The 20426-nt window shown below is 46.2% G+C and overlaps 3 protein-coding genes across 4 annotated transcripts in view; all 3 read right to left on the bottom strand.

Annotated features, from left to right (window-relative positions):
- The window catches only part of galnt14 (UDP-N-acetyl-alpha-D-galactosamine:polypeptide N-acetylgalactosaminyltransferase 14 (GalNAc-T14)), an 80398-nt gene extending 76154 nt beyond the window's left edge, over positions 1-4244 (bottom strand). For both annotated transcript variants that reach the window (XM_019871464.1, XM_019871466.1), the window contains exon 1: positions 4028-4244. In XM_019871464.1, coding sequence (XP_019727023.1) covers positions 4028-4197 — 170 coding nt within the window. In that variant the 5' untranslated portion in view covers positions 4198-4244. The remainder of the gene's footprint in view (positions 1-4027) is intronic.
- Positions 4245-10901: 6657 nt separating this feature from the next.
- Positions 10902-18472, bottom strand: LOC109516718 (AN1-type zinc finger protein 3-like). Its single transcript, XM_019871471.1, has 6 exons — positions 17886-18472; positions 15597-15637; positions 14056-14244; positions 13912-13977; positions 13646-13828; positions 10902-12564 (listed from the first exon to the last, which is right to left on the bottom strand). The coding sequence occupies exons 1-6, from the start codon at positions 17951-17953 to the stop codon at positions 12410-12412; spliced, it is 702 nt and encodes a 233-aa protein (XP_019727030.1). The 5' UTR covers positions 17954-18472; the 3' UTR covers positions 10902-12409.
- Positions 18473-19123: 651 nt separating this feature from the next.
- The window catches only part of btbd9 (BTB (POZ) domain containing 9), a 9806-nt gene continuing 8503 nt past the window's right edge, over positions 19124-20426 (bottom strand). The window contains exon 12 of the mRNA XM_019871448.1: positions 19124-19140. Within this exon, the coding sequence (XP_019727007.1) occupies positions 19124-19140 (17 nt within the window). The remainder of the gene's footprint in view (positions 19141-20426) is intronic.

Below are 20426 nucleotides of genomic sequence, written 5' to 3'. Positions count from 1 at the left end.
GATGGGGGGCAGCGTCTCCCCCCTCCCCCCCCGACCCCCCGCAGAGTGACAACTGCGCCACTGCACATTCCAGGAAACGCCACTTGCTGAAGACATAAACAACCTGGGCCAGTTGAAGCGCTTGCACTGATGCTTACAGCCTCGCTAAGTGCCTTTCAATTCACGGCAGTGGTAGTATTTCACAATGGCATCGAGAAGGCCGGCTGCTGATGCCACAAGTCTCGAAACTGTCTGCTAAAAACTTAGGTGTCGGACACACTGCCTGTCTGGAATTAACCATTCAGTCAAGACACTACAAAACACTTGCCGGTTCCCTCAAAGGGGAAGCTCAAATAAAAAGTGATGGAAGTGCTGAACACGACGTAGGAATTTGGACATCGAGCGGCTCGGTTCACGGCTATCAGAGAGCAAAGAGGCGCATTTGCTTGAAACCGCTCCGTGAATGACGTGCCAGAGATTAGCCTGTGAAGGTCACAATCTTAGCCTATCCTTTCAGCTGCTTTTCACAACACAACCCCGGGCCCTTTCCAACAACAGGAAGAATGTCATCTGGTTACTTTTCAAGGCACGGAGATACCATTCACTGTGGCCAACAATGGCTGCAAACAGGACCGGAGGGTGAGGAGGTTATAAAGAGCCCCATTCTAACTGCCGCCGGCTCTCCGGCGCACCGCACGCACACAGAAAAATAAAACACACCCACACACTCGGGCCCGGGGAAGGGTCACGGCAGAGGGCCAACTGACTCCCTCACCTCTGCGGCTCTGTCAAAGGAGCCTCCATGGCTCCCTGACACAGCTACAGTATAGCCTCCTCCACCAGTCAGACCTTTTGAGACGGCCCATGATTACATACCGAAAGCATCAAGACGAAATAGAGCAAACTTGGCTCCTGTTATATCCTGATACTTTGAGAACAACAATTTACATCCCAATGTGGTTTTTTGGTGGGTACAAAAATCAAATGCAACAAATAGCAAATGTCTTATGTTTCCCCGCATTTATTTATTACAATATTTACTTTAGAAAACACAGCATGAATAAATTAATTTAAAAAATAATGATAAAAACTAAATAAAACACCAACATCCGGGGGCCAACGAAATACCATTCTAAATATTTTTGGGAATATATAATTTTTAAGGAATGCAATAGAGTGCAAATAATTATAAAAATATAAACAAGAAAGGGCATCAAGTAAAGCTGGGTACACAATCGGATGTTTTTGTTCCGATGTTGCCGCCTTCCTGACCAAAGGCGTCAAACTCCCAACAACCTTTTAAGGTTGTCCTATAAGATGATCCTCATGTTTGAAGTTTGTTCAGGATTCAGGCCAGCAATCTTAACAGGAACCCCGACCATCATGACAAACAGTTCTCAGAATACAACCACGGACCTGTACTATTAAAACACATTATTTGAAATACAAAAAAGGATTTCTTGTAAATTAAAAAAAAAAAAAAAAAATCTTGAACCGATTGTGGTGTCTCAGTCTGAACACTTGGGACACTATGAAAAGTTTGCGTGCATCTTTTTTTTTTTTTTGCCCCTATCAGCCTCACTACAATTTTTCAAAATAATCGCTCGTGAAATGAAGCTAGCTAGCTGTTATGCTAACAGGCAGTGCCTATGACCATAAAGCCCTTTGGATTTTGCCAGTCATTGGCTATTAGCAGTGTCATAAATTTAGCTACAAATATAATTCCAGCCAATACTTTGCCTTATTTGGCTTATTGTGATCACAAGTAAATTTGAGATCGAGAAAAACAAATAAATAAACCATTCATCAAAAGTCTTTATATTATAAAAATCAACTTCAAACTTGTGACGCATCCTGAGATCTTTCTTATTGAGCTTGTGAGCCCTGCCCCCCCCCGCCCCCCAAAAAAGATTCCAAACAGAGGGGAAATTCAGCCTCTAATGAAGCGCTTGAAATCTTAAAAATAAATGCATTCATATTTTCTTATTTTAAATGATTATCAGGACTTGTGTGGTAGCTTGAGTGACTCAATCAATTCATTGACACAGCTAATTGATTGTCAAAATGAATCAGCAGTAAAACACCCCCCTTGATTGAACGGCAGACTGATCCCCCTTTTTTTTTTTTTTTAAAACAACAGCCAAGTGGATTGACATTCAAAATTGTGGTACAAAACTGTCTGACGGCAAACTTTTCATACATTTCATTGTATGTATTGTCTGGACTTTAGAAAATAATGATCAACATTTTGACTGATTTTGATGATGGATGTTCCGGACCAGAACAGGAAGGGAATCATCATCACTGCATATCGGTTCATTATCTCCACTTGTTTCGGGTTGTGTGTGTGTGTGTGTGTGTGTGTGGGCGGGGGGTATCATGAACCTCCCCAGCTTAACATGCGTCAGCTTCACAATTACTGAGCCATAGATCACACATCAACCCCCACAAGGGCCGGAAATTAAAACACACACCTTGATTGAATGGCAGACTCATCCCTTTTTATTTATTTATTTTTAAAACAACAGCCAAGTGGATTGACGTTCAAAATTTGAATGGAAAAAAAGTGGTTCAAAGCTGTCTGACGGCAAACGTGAGATTTCATTCTATGTATTGTCTGGACGTGTGTGTGTGTGTCGGGGGGAATGTGATGAAAAAGCCAACACACGTACACACAATGGCGTTTTTTTTTTTTTGCCTTTCCAGCGGAACGGGCGATTGTGATTTTGCAGCATCAGCAAACGGTCCCGAACGTGGAGTTGCCACATGCGAACCTTCCGCCACGTTAAGCAAAAGTGAATTGGGGTGCAGCGGGGGGGGGGGGGGGGGGGGGGGGGGTCATGCGGTCAGCAGTAGTCGGGTCCCCTCACGCAAATCCGCACATCCCACAAGCGAGCAAGATGTTTTCTTCCGCCGTCCGAGCGCCTCGCTGTTCAGTTGCACTTTGTCCTTTTCATTTCATTTCCACACTTCGCAGTTTCAAAAGTTTTTCTTTCTTCATTTTCCACCAACAGTGGGCGGGAGGACACTTTCTGCTCGTAGAAAGGTCCCCCCTGAAGTCAAAGCGGGACAGAAACTTGCTGTTGTGATGCTTGTTTTACCCGTTTCGCTCCAAACCTTCGACGAGACTCCGTCAAACCTTGTGGCTGAGGAGAAGAAATCAAACGAAATCCAGCGGTGCCATGAGGTACGAGCTGAGGTCAATTACTTCCGTGGCCTTGCTCCGAACTCCAAACACACCCCTCCCCCGAAGTGAATGGAAAAATGCCATCTAACAGCTCCAATCAGCCCAACACCCCCTCCAAAAAAAAACACACAACCAGCAACAAAACATTCAGAAATGTCATCTTCAAGAAGGAAAAAAATTGTACTTCGTAAGAATCATTTATTTATGACAAGAATGAAATTATTATTAATTAAATGAAGTTACTATTAATTTTAATTTTTAAAACTTTTTGCTTAACCTCAATGGGTATTGTGCTGCTCCTTCTGCAGTGCACATCTTAACCACCTAGGGGCAGCACAAGACAGACAGAGGCATAAACTGTACATGGAGATGGTCTCAGCTCCTCTCCCAGATCCTCGGCGCAGCACTAATACTAGTCATTTTTCACGGGGGATAAAGAATCTATGACTGTGATCGCTTTGGTAAATTCTCCCTGTGTTGCTGCGCAGTTTGTGTTGAAATATCTGGTGCGGAAGTCGTGATAACACCACCACGATTGTTGCAAATTAGGAGCCTGTAAATGGCATTTCCCGTTTAATATGTTAGCATAGCACCACATGGGCGCTCATAGCTCAAGTTTGCAACCATCCTTAACAACAGTTGCCATTTTCCTGCACGACAGGAAACAGACACAAACTTTTAGACTGACACGGCACACATTCCAACTCAGGAAACCTGCATTCGAGCAAGTTCACATCTTCGCAATCACTCCACCTGGGCCAAAGAGCCTCAACGTGTTTCGGTTGACGAGCGGTTGCATCGGACAAGACCCGAAGCATGTTTGGACATGTTGGTGAAGTGTTAGTGCCGTCTTGCACTCACCTGTGGTGGCGCGTGTCACCGAGCGCTCGGTTGCTGGGGACACGTTCGCTCTCCCGCTGGTTGAAGGCGTAGCGCGCGTACGGGTCGTCGCCGGGATGCCAACGTCGGGCGCTCAGGTAGCCGCGCTCGTCGAAGCCGTCCAGCAGGTCGTCCCACTCGCTGTCCGACATCTGCCCGCCGAGCACACACACCGGTTAGCGCCACGCAACGACAAGACAAACACGAGCACGCGCGCGCACACACACACACACGCGCGCGCAAATAAACTGCATGGACGCCTAAGCAAGCGACATGAAAGTTGTGCACGGCCTGTTAGTCTCCTCCCCCATTGCTCAGCCACACACTTGCTGATGCCACACTTTGTCTAAATGGGCCCATTAGGGGGGCTGGGCGCGTGTGTGTGTGTGTGTGTGGGTGTGTGTGTGTGTGTGTGTGTGGATGAACAAGGCGGCAGGGAATGACAGGAGACCAGCAGGAAGTTGCAAAGCGGTCGGTTGCCTAAATAGGAGACAAATTCCAGAACGCCTGTGATTGGTCGCCGCTGTGACTTGCTGTCATTTGTCGAGTTTCTGTTTCGGCCATCCGGTGATGAATCATCATCATCATCATGGCACATAAACACACACACACACACACACACGCGCGCGCGATGCTGTTGTGATGAGTCAGCACGGTGACGAAGAGCCAAACGATGAAGTCTGCGTCAAGCAACTGCGCTTCCCTCTGGCGTAAAGTCGCTGGTCAGCAGCACGGAGGCGCGACAGCAGCGTCGCCCACGACACTCCACGCGGCTCATCGGAAGATAGACAACAGCCCTGTCGGTCGCAAACTTCGTACGTCCGAATATCGTCAGTTGAGTTCGGCAAATGGATGCCATTGCACGGTCAGTTGTTCGGATGCAAATTGACCAATTAAATGTGATGAAAAGTCTGAAGTAATTCACTTACCACGGACATTTCTATCGAGATGCAAGCGATGCCGAGCATATTCGCAAAGTCTGTTTTTCAACGGTGAGCGTTGACCAGATTACCTGAGAAATTCATTATTATGAATCAGTGTAAATGCCAAGAAATCCATGTCGACGGTGACAATGCATCGTTTTGGAGTTGTGATCAGCACAGCTTTTAAGTAGAAGATAACAATCGGGTGGCGAATCTCAGCTTGTCACGTCAATTATGAGGGACAGAAATGATCCAACACTTCACACTGCAGCCCTTCGTGTATATGTCGGTTAAAAACAAGCGTGTGTGTCGAAAGTGCGAGTCACAAGGGCGAGAGAAAATGACACAGATCATGGAGTGACAATTATACGATCAGTTGAAAAAAAAAAAAAAAGCTACCGATGTTCAACTTGAGTCATGCGGTGAGTTAGCGTCGCCCACGGTACGTTTCTAAATTGCGTATCTGTTCAGACATTTTGTTTCTGCCGTCAAAAGCCATTCCTCAGTTTTGTTTTTGCTGTTTTATACTCTCTCACAAAACATATTTGCGTCCAAGTTCCCCAAAACAAAAATTCTGTTTTTAATCGCCATGTTTTGGTCAAAAAGCAATCCGCGGACAACTGCGGATTAGCAAAGCCTGCCTGAATAGATTTTTACTTGCCGCTCCTTCATCAGAGCAGCACAGTGTTTGTTTGTCTCCAGTCCAGGCTTAAACTGGCTCCACAACACACACATGCACACACACACACACACACACACACACACACACACACACACACACACACACACACACACACACACACACACACAGTCATCGATTAAGATGGTGCGTGCGTGCCTGCAGCAGTAACGCTTGTTTGGGTTCGATATTGCTTTTCTCTGCCAGCTACGTTATACATCTTTGTCTATGACCACACACAGGTGCACACACACACACACACACACACACACACACACACACACACACACACACACACACACACACTTCTTTGACAACTTAAGCACTGTTGCATTACTATTTAACGAGGAAACAGCAAACGCGGTCGACATTTAGCGTCATTAGCGATTTATAGGCCCACCGAGCAGGAGTTCAGAACATTCAGAGTCATTCTCATTCCCCGAGGCGTGGAAAAAAGAAACAAAGCTTGCACGTGTATGTTCACATCCCCTATTAAATCCGTATAAGCTTTATTTTCGAGCAGCGGCATAACTCCAATCGTGCGCGTGTTTGCGTTCGCACTCGCATGCGGGAAGCCATTTTGCGCTGAGCTGGCACAGTTGCACTTTCTGCTTCCCACTTTAAAAAAAAGACAATGAAATATTTGGGGTGAGTTGGTCCAGATGTTGTGCAACCTCCTTCTCGACCAATCACATCGCTTGGGTTCTACGTACGGTACAAGTAGAAATACTTGATGCTATCATTGAGAGGATATATTTCGCAGTATTTTTAAATGAGGACTACTAAACATGGTTTCCCATCAGCTGTAGGAGCAGGAATCATGGCCATTATTATCATTTTTATTTTGTATCCTTATTTCTTCTTGTTGTTATTGCTTGTTATTGCGATTGTGATTTTCCCTGCAGGAAGCACTTCCAGCTGCTCCCAATCTCATTTCCTTCACAGGCGCCCGCCGAATCGCTCGCATTGAGGAACAATGGCCGCAGCCAGCATGACGCAAACCAAGCAGAACTTTAATAATCTCTGACAAGCGTGCGCACGCGTGTGTGGATGATGCTTCGCGGGAGAGAAGACAGAAAGTACAGCGAGAAAGCAGGAAGTGGACAACAATGTCTTGGCTAATCAGAGGCCGAGCTGGCGCTCATTTGAGCGTGCAGACCTCTGCCAACGTCACATATCAAATCAAATAAATGAGCGACAGGCATCAGGTGGCTCCGATGATGCGTGACACGCAAATACTGGACAAGTGCCACCCATCAACACGTTCAAATTGGATTTTATATGTCGTGTTTACATTGGCGCTTATTAAACGGATGTCGCCGGGCTTGTTTTGCAACCACTTTGGATTGCAAGGCAGCGGACGCGCTTGCATCACTCGCCTCGCTAACGTTAATGGGTTCAACTTGAAAGTGAGAGCAAATCTTGGCATTTATGTCACTTGAGCGGCGTTTAGGTTTGCCGTCAAGTGGCGCGATGAACATGCGAGTGCAAATACACGTTAGACGTAGATTGAGTGCTAAACATTCTGTAAGTACGATACATTTGTTTTCTGGATCATTACTTGTGATGTAAAAATGCCACAATGAACACATAAACATTCCATGTAGGACTCAGTGGTAGTGTAAAAAGCAGGACACTGATGCCGCGTGCGACATGAAGGTCATTCAAAAATAAACGTGGCACTCATATTTGGCTCACAGGCGACCGCTTCCACGTGCGTGAAGATGAAGTTGACGTCGAAGGCCCTAATGTGCCGACGCTGCAGGTGCACTGACGTTCACCAGCAAAAAAAATCACACGGCTGATATAAATAGCTTACTGACTTTGTGAAGTCAAACAGTCCTTCTGAATTCACGTTGGGAGCTGACCGCACGTGCCACAAGTGACAAAATGATGACGCAACACAGAAGCAGACGCCATTTGGCATTGGCTGTCGATGGAAATTAATAAAGCGGAGATCAAGTCAAAACATTTCTTGACACCTGACCAACTCGAAGTCAAACAGTCCTTCTGAATTCACGTTGAGAGCTGACCGCACGTGCCACAAGTGACAAAATGATGACGCAACACAGAAGCAGACGCCATTTGTCATTGGCTGTCGACGGAAATTAATAAAGCGGAGGTCAAGTCAAAACATTTCTTGACACCAACTCTGATTTAATTTTCGGTCGACAGCTAGTGGCAAAATGGCCGCCCCGCGAGATGTATAAAAACGGGTGGATGTTGCTGCTTCATTCATATTCACCAAAGAATGCCATGTTTGGGCAAGTTAGGGTGTGTAGAGCATATTAGTGTTTGGATTTTTGACTCAAGTTCATTTTTAAATTTGGATTTTAGTTTTAACAATCTTCCAACAAGCAGTTTTTACATATATATATATATGAACACATAGTTGCTGCTTCATTCATATTCACCAAAGAATGCCATGCTTTGGCGAGTTAGGGTGTGTCGAGCATATTAGTGTTTATATTTTGACATTTGACAATAAAGTTGTATCCAATCCAATCCAATTTTTCACTCAACTTCGTCTTTAAATTTGGATTTTAGTTTTAACATAATCTTTCAACAAGCAGTTTTTAACATACATATGATCACATATAGACAGGTAAGAAATAAAAAGCAAAGAAATATTTGCAGTGTTATCCTCTGTTACTAAGATGTCCAAAGGGTTTGTGGCTTCGCTGTTTTGTTTGGTTTCCCCCCCGGACTTATTTTAGAAGACCGCCAAGCCTCGTGTCCAAATTGGCCATGACAGCCAGCTGTCAAATTTTGCCACAGGTGCTCCCACGTGACAGCAGTGCATCAATCAACAGGCGCATGCGCAGTCACGCACATACAATCACATTGGCGGGAAAACTGTCACGCAAGTGCGCGTAACGAAGGTGACTGCGTGCCTGCGTGCGCGCGCCTCACCTGTTTAGCTGAGCACCAGAAGGTACACGAGCGCCCCGAGCCACACCAGCACCGCCGCGGCCACCGACGCACGCCGACACACGCGCTTCATTCCCGGTCACTGAAGCGGCGTTGACAGCCGCCCCCCGGAAGCCAATCCGAGGAAGTCCGAGCACCACGCCGCCGCCACCTCGCGCTCATCCTGCCCTCAGTCCTCAGCGCGCCGACAAAAGGAGGAACAAGCGAGCGCTCGCCACTTGGTCCTTCCTTCAACTCTGGCGACCTGCAAGCAATTCCAGCCAGCCAGCGTGCGCGTGTATGAGTGCGCGTCAATAGCTGCGAGTCAGCGTGCAAGAGCGTGCGCGCGCGCTCGCGTTTCCGGGGGTGATAGCGCCACCTGCCGATTCACACTAGCTCAAGGGTATAAAAGCGACGTTCAAAAAAGTGACTGGGATGAAAGAAGTGAGAAATTCTTTTATGTTAGATGGTTGAGTCAAATGGAATAAAATTTCAACATACTGACATGACACTTGATTAGGTACACTCGAAAAAAAAAACCAAAACAAAAAAACAAAGGGCTTGCACAAGAAACACGTGTATCCTGTAGACCAAGGTTGCCCAACCTTTTTTAAACAAAGATCTACTTTTCGAATTCCATACTGCTTGCTGACTGCCAACAACTTCCGGTGATGCAGGTCAAGAGCCACAGTAGGTTGAAGGTGACCTGCTTTTTTATTTTAGTTCATTTTTTTAAAGACACATACTGACATGACACTTGATTAGGTACACTCGAAGAAAAAACAAACAAACAAAAAAAAAACAAAGGGCTAGCACAAGAAACACGTGTATCCTGTAGACCAAGGTTGCCCAACCTTTTTTAAACAAAGATCTACTTTTCGAATTCCATACTGCTTGCTGGCTGCAAACAACTTGTGATGTAGGTCAAGAGCCACAGGAGGTTGTAGGTGACCTGCTTTTTTATTTTAGTTTATTTTTTTTTAAAGCCTTTTTGTGAAAATGAGACTGATAGGATGCTAAGGGTGTAGTGTGCACTCACACAAAAATGCATCTTATTCATAACACAGACAGAAATGTTTTGGGTTGGGGTTTTTTCCCCTCCAGACCCCTCGCAACAAAGATCTACTTTTCGAATTCCATACTGCTTGCTGGCTGCAAACAACTTGTGATGTAGGTCAAGAGCCACAGGAGGTTGTAGGTGACCTGCTTTTTTATTTTAGTTTATTTTTTTTTAAAGCCTTTTTGTGAAAATGAGACTGATAGGATGCTAAGAGTGTCGTGTGCACTCACACAAAAATGCATCACATTCATAACACAGGCAGAAATGTTTTGGGTTGGGGTTTTTTCCCCTCCACATCCCTCGCAATTGACTTGGGACCAGTCCGCGAGCTACCGATCGATCGCGATCGACGTATTGGGCACCCCTGCTGTAGACAGAGGCCCCCTACATATTTGCAGTTCGGCATCTGCAGATTCACCTGTTCCCAGATTTATATATTTTTTTAATTTGTATTTTTTTTACATATGCCTCAATAATCATGGAAACACCCACTAATTCACAGCATTTTTTTCCAGTCTGCTTCTTCACTTTTTTTTTTTTTTACCTGAACCTCTGATTATTTTCTTCAAAGGCAATTATTTGTGGAGTTTGTTCATTTTTTTGGACAATGGAGTTTGTTCATTTTTTTGGACAAACTGGTTAAATGAGAATGCGAATATTTTACACAAACGTTTTGACTTGATTAAATCTACAAATTACTTGGCCGTTTCTTTTTAAAAATTAAATGCGACCCTTTCAGCATGACCTTTCCCAGCCCCAAATTAGATCTAATCGGAAAAAGAGACCGTAGATACTCACACGTTAGATTTATCCATAAAACAAGTATGATTCGTGGCAACAAAACCAAAAAACAGTGTGCCACGCGGTCCTCTGCTGCCCTCTCGTGTTCTCCAGAAGAACAGCTTTACTCCCAAGAACTTTCACAAGTTGTCAAGTTTCCGACGGTCGCAAACGTACCACTATTAAAACGATCATTGAACAGAAATGAAACGATGTGCCATTGAGTAAAAGCCACAATCATCCTAAGTGAAGCAGTATCGCTTACATTTTCTAACATGAGACACTGTAAGTTGGGTTTAATGGGGACAAACAATAGAAAATGACTTATTGTGCTGCATATCCCCCAAAATAAGTCAATTTTGAGTTACCCATCTCTGAAAAGAAAGCAGTTGTGTATTTTGCTGTAAAAGTGGGGCTAACTGACATTAGCGTTTGGTCACTCTTCAACATTGTGACAAGGCATCAAGACGGCAGCTTCCTTGGAAGAAAGTACAGCAAACCACATCATCTACTCCAGTTTATTTCCTCATCAGAAAACGCAACACAATAAAATTAAAAAGGAGAAAATAAGGACAGAATTCTGCTTTCGTAATACATTGAAACTATGCCACTCTATGCTAGGGTGTAAGTAACTCAAACTGATATACGGTTAAATAATTCTTTGCTTTAAAAAGGTACACAAAGATATTTTCTTGTTCTTCCGTTTCTCATCAGCACTCAAAAAAACAAAACAAATCCCCAAAACAAAGATCCGCACCGTTTCCTTTCCTCTCACTTTAAGCGCCGCCGCGCATCTCTGTGTGAGGAGGAAGAGCTTCAAGAGGACCGGGACCAACTGGCAAGTTGCTTGGTTTTCCTGTCGCATCTCCATTGAGTTGTGACACTGACGGAAACGCGACAAGATTTTTTTGCCAATCGAGAGCGAGGACACCACAGTCTTTTCGAACGGTCGAGTTCTTCAAAGATTGAGAAATGTTGTCTGATAGCAAATATCGAATGTGTCTACGAGATGGACAGACAACACCAAATGTGGGAAAAAAAACGGGAATTTTTGTCATTGCGTTGGTGTCTCGCTTTGAAAAGCCAGTTTTTAATAAGCAACAGCGTTTGGTCACAATCTCAAGAAACGACAGGAAGTCAGCAATTTTGCTTTCCAAGAGGCAATTTTGTGTTAATTCCCCCCCCAAGTGTGTTTCACCTCACAAAATGAAATTTGGTAGAGCCCCGAATCACAACGAATGCCCGCAAAGACACAGGAAGAGGCTCGCGTTAGCTTCAGCCCATGTCGCGAGCGTCAATTTAACACAAGGAAGAAAAGACTCGGTTCACACTCCAAAACAAGCAAACACTCCCACAATCAAAAAAAGTACAAACCACACCCCATCGATTAATTATAACCATGAAACACAACCCCAAGAATCAAATAAATTAACAGAAGCCTTTGGGGAGGTCACGTCATGATTTCAGATGCTCGGCAGCCATGTTTTGGTGAACAACTTCGCCGCCACCCCAAAGGACAGAAAAAAAAAAAAAACTTCAGTCGTACTTCCCCACTCCGTGCAGCGAGGAACTATGTACCGAGCACCGTGAGGAGGAAGAGGAAGCTCTCACGTGTGCACGCACGCAACTACGACACAGATGGGATTGTGTTCTCCTGGAGTCCATGCGATCAGAAGTCCAGTTCAGAAAGGGCGGCGAACATGCCGCTCCCCAAACAAGTGAAGAAGGAGGAGGAGGAGGAGGAGGAGGAAGGCGGGTTCGACCTGAGAGAGAAGACGGCAAAAGTTCTGCGCAACTTCCTGTGGGTGATGGAAAAACTCGTGCAAGTGGACCAGAGACCAGCAGGGGTGGGTGGGACGGGGGTGGGGGGGGGGGTTGTTTAAGGCTGAGCGAGTGTGAGCGGCGTCCGGGTCCAAAGTGGCTCTGACTCCTCCTCCTCCTCCTCTTGCTCCTTTTCCCTTCTTGCCTCCGTCCAGCCACACGCGTCTGCGTCGCTCGGCGGGCGCGGCCCATCAGGAGCACTCCTCGCCGATGCGCTGGCACGAGCGGCCCACCTTGCGGTCCAGCTTGACCATCTTGAGGACGGCCTCCTGCCGCCCGCGCCCTAGATGGTCGAAGAGGCAGTCGTGCTGCTCGGGGAGCCGGTGCAGCATGCAGAACACGTAGCCTGCAAAACAGCGCAGCAACATGGAAATAAGGACAGCGTGCCCGTCACAAGTAAATCCGCAAAAAAAAACAAATTTTGAAGAAGACATGCCCCAAAAGACAAAGCAAGTCGGACATTTTGCTTTCAAGCGACCATTTCAGGGTCAATTGGGCCATTGTCAAGGATCCTTTGAATTTATTTATTTAGCCACCAAAGCCGCTTACACTTGGCAAGACAGAATTTCCATCGAGACTATCGACTCGCTCCACAAGTTTACCATTTTGCTTCAAAGCGCCCACTTCACAATCTATTTGGCCATTTGTGAGGGTCATGAGCATTTTATTTTTTTGGGATTCAGCCCTCAAAGCCAATTTGACTTAGCCACATGAAATTTGATCGATATATTCTATCATGGCAGCCCGGGCGTCCAGTGGTGAGCGCGTCGACCTCACAGTGCAGAAGTCGTGGGTTCGATCACTGCTCTGGAGCTCCCTGTGTGGTGTTTGCATGTTCTCCCTACGCCTGCGTGGGTTTTCTCCGGGTACTCTGGTTTACCCCCACATTCCCAAAACATGCATGGCAGGTGAATGGAACACTCGAAATTGTCCCTCGGTGCGAGTGTGAGCGCGAATGGCTGTTAGTCTGTGTGTGCGCTGCGATTGGCTGGCAACCGGTTCAGGGTGTCCCCCGCCTACTGCCCGAGGACGGCTGGGAGGGGTTCCAACACGCCCAGCGACCCTTGTAAGGATAAAAGCAGATCAGAAGATGGATGGATGGATGGATTCTATCATGAGTCGACCCACAAAAAAAACATTCAGCCATCTCAGTGTCGACTCCGCCCTTCCCATGTGTCCTTTTGAATTTTTTTTACATTTCTAATTCTACCTCAAAGCCAGTTTTTCCACTTGGCAAAAATGAAAGTTGGTGGACATGTCTATTCTTAACTAATTCAGTAGCAGCCAATTCTAGACCGAGTCTGAAAAGACGTTTAAAAACGTCTTTGGGAGTGAATGAGTTAACAGACCCAACCCATATGACTCAAGGAGCCATGCAGCGACGTGTTTTGGGGCAAAATGTTGCCGAATGTGATGTGTGCACCAACCACAGCGACAGGAGCCCAGTTCCTGCTGCACCAGCTCCAGTTTGCTTTGGCAGCTGTAGCAGCGCCGGCGGTTCTTCTGCTTGGGCGTGCCGCCCCCCGCCTCCTCTCCATCTTCTTGTTCTTCTTCTTTCGCCTCAGCCCGTGGCCGCTTCTCCGGCGTGGCCTCGCTTTCCGAAGTGGAGGCTGTGAACGTAGCGGAGGAGAAGGAGAGGTTTAGCGTCGATTAGCCGAATAGGGGTTTGGCAGACCGGAGGAAAAGAGCATACCCGACTCTCGAGGACGTTTTGCAGGCGCCTGCATCGTCCCCTGCGCCGTCACTGTCGACGACACGCCTGAAAGCAGCAGAGAAGACATCTTTTATGTATTCGACGGGCATCACGTGTCAAATTTGGTTCCTCCTGCGCGCTTACTCTCGGCGGAGGTGGCGAACAACGGCGAGGCTTCCTCGGCGGCCGGCGGCTTCATGGCGGTGGGCGGGGACAAAGACGGCGACGACGATATCGATGGAGCCTTGGTGGCGGTGGCTGCGGCGGTCTCGCCGCTGCCGCTGGTGAAGACGGCCGATTGGCTGTCCTCGCCCGGTTGCTTCTTCTTGATGTCTGCACAGTGCAAGCCAGGAAGAAAGAAAGTCATCGCTGCCGTTTTAATTTTCCGAATCGTTGAAGGAATTTAAGACTTTTCAAGCCCTTTCGAGAAACAGAAGAGTTGGTCAGAGGAGCGGCCGGAGTGCCAAATAGTCAGGAGGACATTTTATGATGCTGCTGAACAGATATTGAAAGTTTCAAACATTTTCAAGTCTTTGCCATTTTGTCTTCGCTTATGTTGCGTTCTTAAGAACGCTGCACAAGTGGTTAGCACACGTCTTTTGTTGTTTTTGTGTTTGTTTTGTCACTTTGTGTTTGTTGTTACGTCGCGTGGACCTGATGTGGACTGTTTTCAGCATTTCTGGCCATGACGTTCGTCAAAGAAGAAGAATCTGTGCTTGGTGGTTGCGCCTTCTCAGCGGCACGCGTGTACCAGCACTGATTTTGATTGGGAGGAATGTCGGCGGCATTTGACCGTCGTTGCTGGACAGCTCCGGGGCCCCTGTGTCTTGCGCCTGAAATAGTTTAATTTAATTGTTCAGCGAAAAGGTCGGTGCTGATAGACAGTCTTCGGCTGGATGGATGCATGGCTTGAGGAGCCGACGATGAGAAGAAAGGAGCGTCAGCGCAGAGCGCCGATGCGTATGTGGAACTGGGAGTCGCGGCTTGGAATTGAAGCGGATTTACGTGGGACAGGAGAAGCGAGCCAATCACTTTTTCGTTAATGGATGCTACAGCTTCTTGTTGCTTTCAAGCTTAGCTTGTGGCAGACGTGTGCACATTTCAGCATGACGTCTTTGATCCACTGCTGAAAAGGACACTTTGATTCGCTCCTCTTTCATCTAGTACTGCATTAAACAACAAAGTGAATGGAGGAAAAGCGGTTAAGATGGCGCGACTGTCTGTTTTATGTGTTGTGTTGTATTATTTTGTCATTTTACGTTCAGTGTTCTTTTAATGGCGGGGCGGGCAGCCGCTCCTCTTGTTGTCATTTTAAGAGGGAGGAAATTTCATCTGTGCTGTATGTTCACACATTTGACAATAAAGTTCACCTTGACTTTGATACCTTGATGTCTCCCAGTTCTGAGGTTCTCGGCGCAAGAGTTTTTGTTCTCCCCGCACTTGCGGGGATTTCCATTGACTTCCTCCCCCACAGTCACATGCTGGGTCACTGACGATTTTAAATCGTCCAAGTGCGAAGGGCACCGCATACCGCTCAAGCTAAAGTGCCATCCATCTTTGTGCCAAGGAACTATGGCAAAGTGAATTGAGCTTAAATGCTACAGGAGCTACAGACTTTTGAAAACTCTTCAACACGTCTCCCTAATATGTGTTTTGCTACATGGCAGGAGTTTGAATGAACTTACCAGCAAAACACTTGGAACACATATTCATGGTCTTGCTGGACCTAAAACAACAACAACAAAAAAACATATTCATGGTTAGTGTCGGTTAGGTTTCCCAGTCTCATTCAAATCTGTGAATCGTCATTTCAAAGAACGATTCAACTCTGACAGTATTACCATGCCTGAAAACTCTTGGCAATAAATTATTTTCTGTTAGGGGTCCCTTAAAAAAAAAAAAAGTTCCATGGTAGTGGCACCAGGGGAGTTTAATCAAATTCAGCCCCCCGACACCAGTTTCAGCAATTGACATGAAAATTGGATGGATATGTCAAAATGTCTCAAGGACCCAAAACACAACACCAAGTCAGCCATTTTGGTTTGAAGCAGCCATTTAAGGATCACTTCCAGCCCAGTCCCCCCTCCACCAAAAAAAAAAGAGTTTCATACAAACAAACCTAGTGACGGAAGTGCTGAGGTAGGGATCACCTAAACAAGTTAGGCAAAATTACACTTCTTTTTTTAAGGCTCAGGAAATTATGCTAAGGTAGCTTGCAGTTAAGCGGCTACTTATTTTGTTATTTTCAAGCTTTCTTAAAAAAAATAAGGACAAAAAAGGTATGGATGAACTTGGCATGTGGGCAAACTGCTTTGCGGTGCAGTTGACAAGTGGGAGTGCACATTGCAAACACGCACACGTCACCTGCTGTTGACAGGTGGGCTGTCAGCCCAACTGGCACACCCCACAGATGGGAGGCAGCGGGACTTACAGGTTTTAAAGAATAAATGAGATCACCCATCTTCCTGCTCTCACTTTTTTTTTGATGCTCAATATTTTATGGAGGCTGGCTTTGCACCGCATGCTATGGATGACAATTCCCATATTTATTTTTCCCACTCAAATGACACAACTGGAATCTGCGATATATCCACCGCACACAATCAGACCTCTGCCAAATGCGGCTCAAAAATCAGACAAATATCTGCCAAAGCAAAGAGCAGGCTCGACCCACCGACAGCACCAATCACTGAGAGGGAAGTGAACATGACATGTTTTGACATCTGCAAAAATAAGTTCAGTAGAAGAAATAGAGATTGAACATTGAAGGGCATCACACAGTAATCACGTTTTGCCACTAACTTCACTCATGTTGCTTCTATACTGCATACATCTACGGACTCAATCCAAAGTCCATAACTTTTTTTTTTTTTTTTTGCACTGTCTGTCGTCGAGTTCAACAAATAAGGACGGCGTATTGGAAAACAGTCGGATGTTCTGCATGACAGGGACAATAAAAAAAAGTTATTTGATTCATGATGTATATTTTTATATTATATTGTCCAATCAAACAGTAATCGGATTTTATTTTCCATCAACTATTGGAACTGGAGTCAAGCAGTAAAAATCATTTGATGTTTGTGCATTTTCTGCAATTTCAGTTTTAAGTCATCTCCATTAAGGATTGACATTTTGAAAGTTTGATGTATCTGATATTTTTTTTTAAACATGGATTTTATAAAACATGAGTTGCAGCTATAATTTGCAGTGTTTTTCCCCCTTTAGCCATACAAAGAGGTCAATAAAACGTATTAGGGAATATAAAACTGAAGGTTCCCCCTGCAGCCGCCAGGGGGCACACTTGCGAGCCGTCCCTGGTAGAATTACTTTGTCTTCGTTATTAATTTACTGTTAAGTCGTTTGTTGTTGTATTAATTATTTTTGCTCCGTGTACATCCCTTTGTGTACGGCGGTGGTTGTTTTAAAGTGCTCTATAAATACAGGTGAGTTGAGAAAAACTCAAAACTACTCCTTGATGACGTAGCAGACTGTGAATCATATCCGGTATGCAACAAACCGCACCGTACCTTGCATCCACTTTGACGTGACACATCAAACATGAAATTCCAATGAAGATAAGAGAAGCCCTTTAGAACCTCAACCTGAAGACAAGTGAGCATTTTACTCCCAATTCTAAAGTACAAGTTGTCATTGTGAGAGCAGCAACAGGCCAAGCTGCCTTAACAAGCAACCTGGCTCAAACTGCTGCCAATAAATCATGCTGGACGTTGGCACGTCAGGTCCCAAATGTCATCGAACGCCACCCAAAAGACGTCAAGACACCGACCGGGTCCCCAAAGTTCAGCAACAGCTGTCACTGGCAGGCAGGAGGTTGATTTCTTAGGCAACTTCCCAACCCCCCACCGTCGGCCTGCTCAACGTAACAACAACAATGGGCGACTTGGGTCCGTTGGGAAAGATTTCATCCGAGCACTTTGGTCTCATTGCGAGGTGACCGAGCGGACTAAACTTACCCCCAAAAGCCGCACGGACACCGGGGAGGGAGGCCGGGCGGCTTGCTTCTCTCACTGGTGTCGCCCATGGCAGCCGGCCGCAGGCGACGCGAGGCCGGGGATGATTCTGCGGCCTGCTCTCTCGCTGGAGCCTACCCCCTCCAAAAAAAAATAATAATAATTTGAAAAAACTGGGGAAAGGCGACACGGACGAGAACAAAACGTCCTCGTCTGGTTGAATAATCCTCAAAAAAAAAGGTGAAAAGGCGAGCCGCTAAAGTGTCGATTTACGTTTGAAGAGCAATAATTGAAAGGCACTCAATGCAATCAGCTGGACACGTTAGACACGACCAACAAGCGAAGGGCCGGGGGGGGGCATCCGCGTTCAACTACAATCCGTCGAAAAACTCGCCAGTCTTCCGCCGAGGTCCAAAAACAGTGACTTAAAGAGATGTTGAAGCCGTGCGAGGGCGTTTAGCGAAAGCAGATCGCTCGAATCCGCGAGGCCGGCCCAGGCGAGCGTCCGGGGACAACCCCTCCCGTCAACACGTCCATGGGCTGAACCCAGCTGGGCCGGAAGTGCGTCCAGCAACACCAAAAATGTCAACAGTGGACAGCAAAATCGACAAAGCGACTCCAAGTGAGCTCGTGTCAGGCAACAATGCGACATCTGTTGCCACGATCGACGAGAAATGTTCAAGTTGCTGCTCTTGTACGGCTAACTCGTTTAGTTTGAGCATTCAAAGCAATGTCACCCCAAACTTTATACCATCGTGACACAACTGCGCATACGTTGAAATCATGTTTCATAAATCGATGAAATATTCAAATTGATACCCGACAACATTGCTGCATTTTCTGGCAACGTATTAGAAAATTGCAGTGAAATAATCAATTCAACCGTTTTTAACACCACTTGTCCTCATTGGGAACCAGCTGACAGTGCTAAAAATGCTGGCATCCTCATGGATGTCTCACTGCTCACACACGGCGGGCGACTGGTTGGCGGGTCGGCCTCACAGTGGAGAGGTGTAGGGTTCGATTCTGGCTCTGCCCTTCCTGTGTGGAATTGGCATGTTCTCCCCGTGCCTGCGTGGGTTTTCTCCAGGTACTCCGGTTTCCTCCCACATTCCAAAAACATGCGTGGCAGGTTCATGGAACACTCTAAATTGTCCAGAGGTGTGACTGTGAGCGCGAATAGTTGTTTTGTCTATGTGTGCCCTGCAATGGGCTGGTAACCAGTTCAAGGTGTCCCCGGCCTACTGCACGATGACAGCTATACAAGCATACATACATACAGTGATTCCTCGCTATTTCGCGGTTCGTTTATCGCAGCTTCAGTGCATCGCGGATTTTTTCAAACATATTCATAAAAAAATAAAAATTCAAATGTTGTACAGTACTGTATTCAATATGTTGCTCTATGTGACTCGCTGTTGTTTTGACTTTCGCAGCTTCTCGCGGACCGTTTGCAGACATGTTTTTTTATATGTTTACTGTATTTTGTTATTCATAAAGTAACCTAACTTATACATGTTTAAATCTATTAGTATACAGCATTAAGTCATGTTAATTACTTCAAAATTTACTTCTACCTCCATGTATACCATTAAATTTGGCCTTATAAATATTATGTACTTGTACCTATATGGGGGGGGTCGCTACTTCGCGGATTTTCGTTTATCGCGGGTGGTTTTGGTCCCCATTAACCGCGATAAACGAGGCATTACTGTACACACACACTCACTCTCTCTCTCACACACACACACACACACACCACTCACTCTCTCTCTCTCACACACACACACACACACACACACACACACACACACACACACACACACACACACACACACTTCATTGAACATACTGGGAGCGTGATTGCTTTGTCAGTCAAGAGACTCAAGGCGCAATCTTTATTTCCACAACTTGAGTCTTGTAAAGTGCCAACAGCAGCTGCTCGTGTTATGTCAAGTTTGGTATATTTGCGCAAATACAGTAATATGCTTTGGGCCCCTCAGCCCCAATTGCCATCAACTTATTGCTTTCCTTGGCAGCAGGTGGGTAAATTTAGTCGATGGAGACGTGTTGATATCAGTCCGGTTACTGTTGTGGTATGGGCGAGGGGGTCAAACAGTTTGTCACTGAACACTTAAGTGGGGGCTGGTTGGATATGCAAATGCATCATCATGGGACGAAGTTCATTTGCATACAAACGCGTTGCAAAAATAGTCGCCTGATTTCTTCAAAATATATCACATTTTCAGGAAGTCGGAACCAGTCGGCGTCCAGCACATCACAAAAACGTATCAAACGAGTCAGGACGACGGCAGGCTCGAAAAGGCGCGTGAAGACGACGAAAGAGCAGCACAAGTTATGACGGCAAAACGGCGGGGGCGGTGCAAAAACGGCAGTCCACCCAACGGCCTCAAACAGGGGGCGTGGCTGCGGCGGTGTTAGCGATTGTTGGCCTGCGAGGAAGCTGAAGACAAGTTGCAGGGCTGTAGGCTGTGCGCGCGCGACGGCCGGTGAGGGCGCGGCGGGGGCGGGGGGGGAGGGGGG

Source organism: Hippocampus comes, unplaced genomic scaffold (assembly GCF_001891065.2).
Source record: "Hippocampus comes isolate QL1 unplaced genomic scaffold, H_comes_QL1_v1.1 scaffold100, whole genome shotgun sequence".
NCBI lineage: Eukaryota > Metazoa > Chordata > Actinopteri > Syngnathiformes > Syngnathidae > Hippocampus > Hippocampus comes.
The sequence above is the reverse complement of the archived record's forward strand: the minus strand, read 5'-3'. Positions and strand labels throughout refer to the sequence as shown.

What these genes read in the sequence shown, in the direction of transcription:
- LOC109516718 (XM_019871471.1), bottom strand. Translation starts at nt 17,953, where the DNA reads ATGGGCGACACCAGTGAGAGAAGCAAGCCGCCCGGCCTCCCTCCCCGG. An exon ending in GTGTTCCAAGTGTTTTGCTG is followed by an intron (nt 14,245 to 15,596) that starts GTAAGTTCATTC and finishes TGCACTGTGCAG; the next exon opens with ACATCAAGAAGAAGCAACCG. An exon ending in GTTCGCCACCTCCGCCGAGA is followed by an intron (nt 13,978 to 14,055) that starts GTAAGCGCGCAG and finishes TGCTGCTTTCAG; the next exon opens with GCGTGTCGTCGACAGTGACG.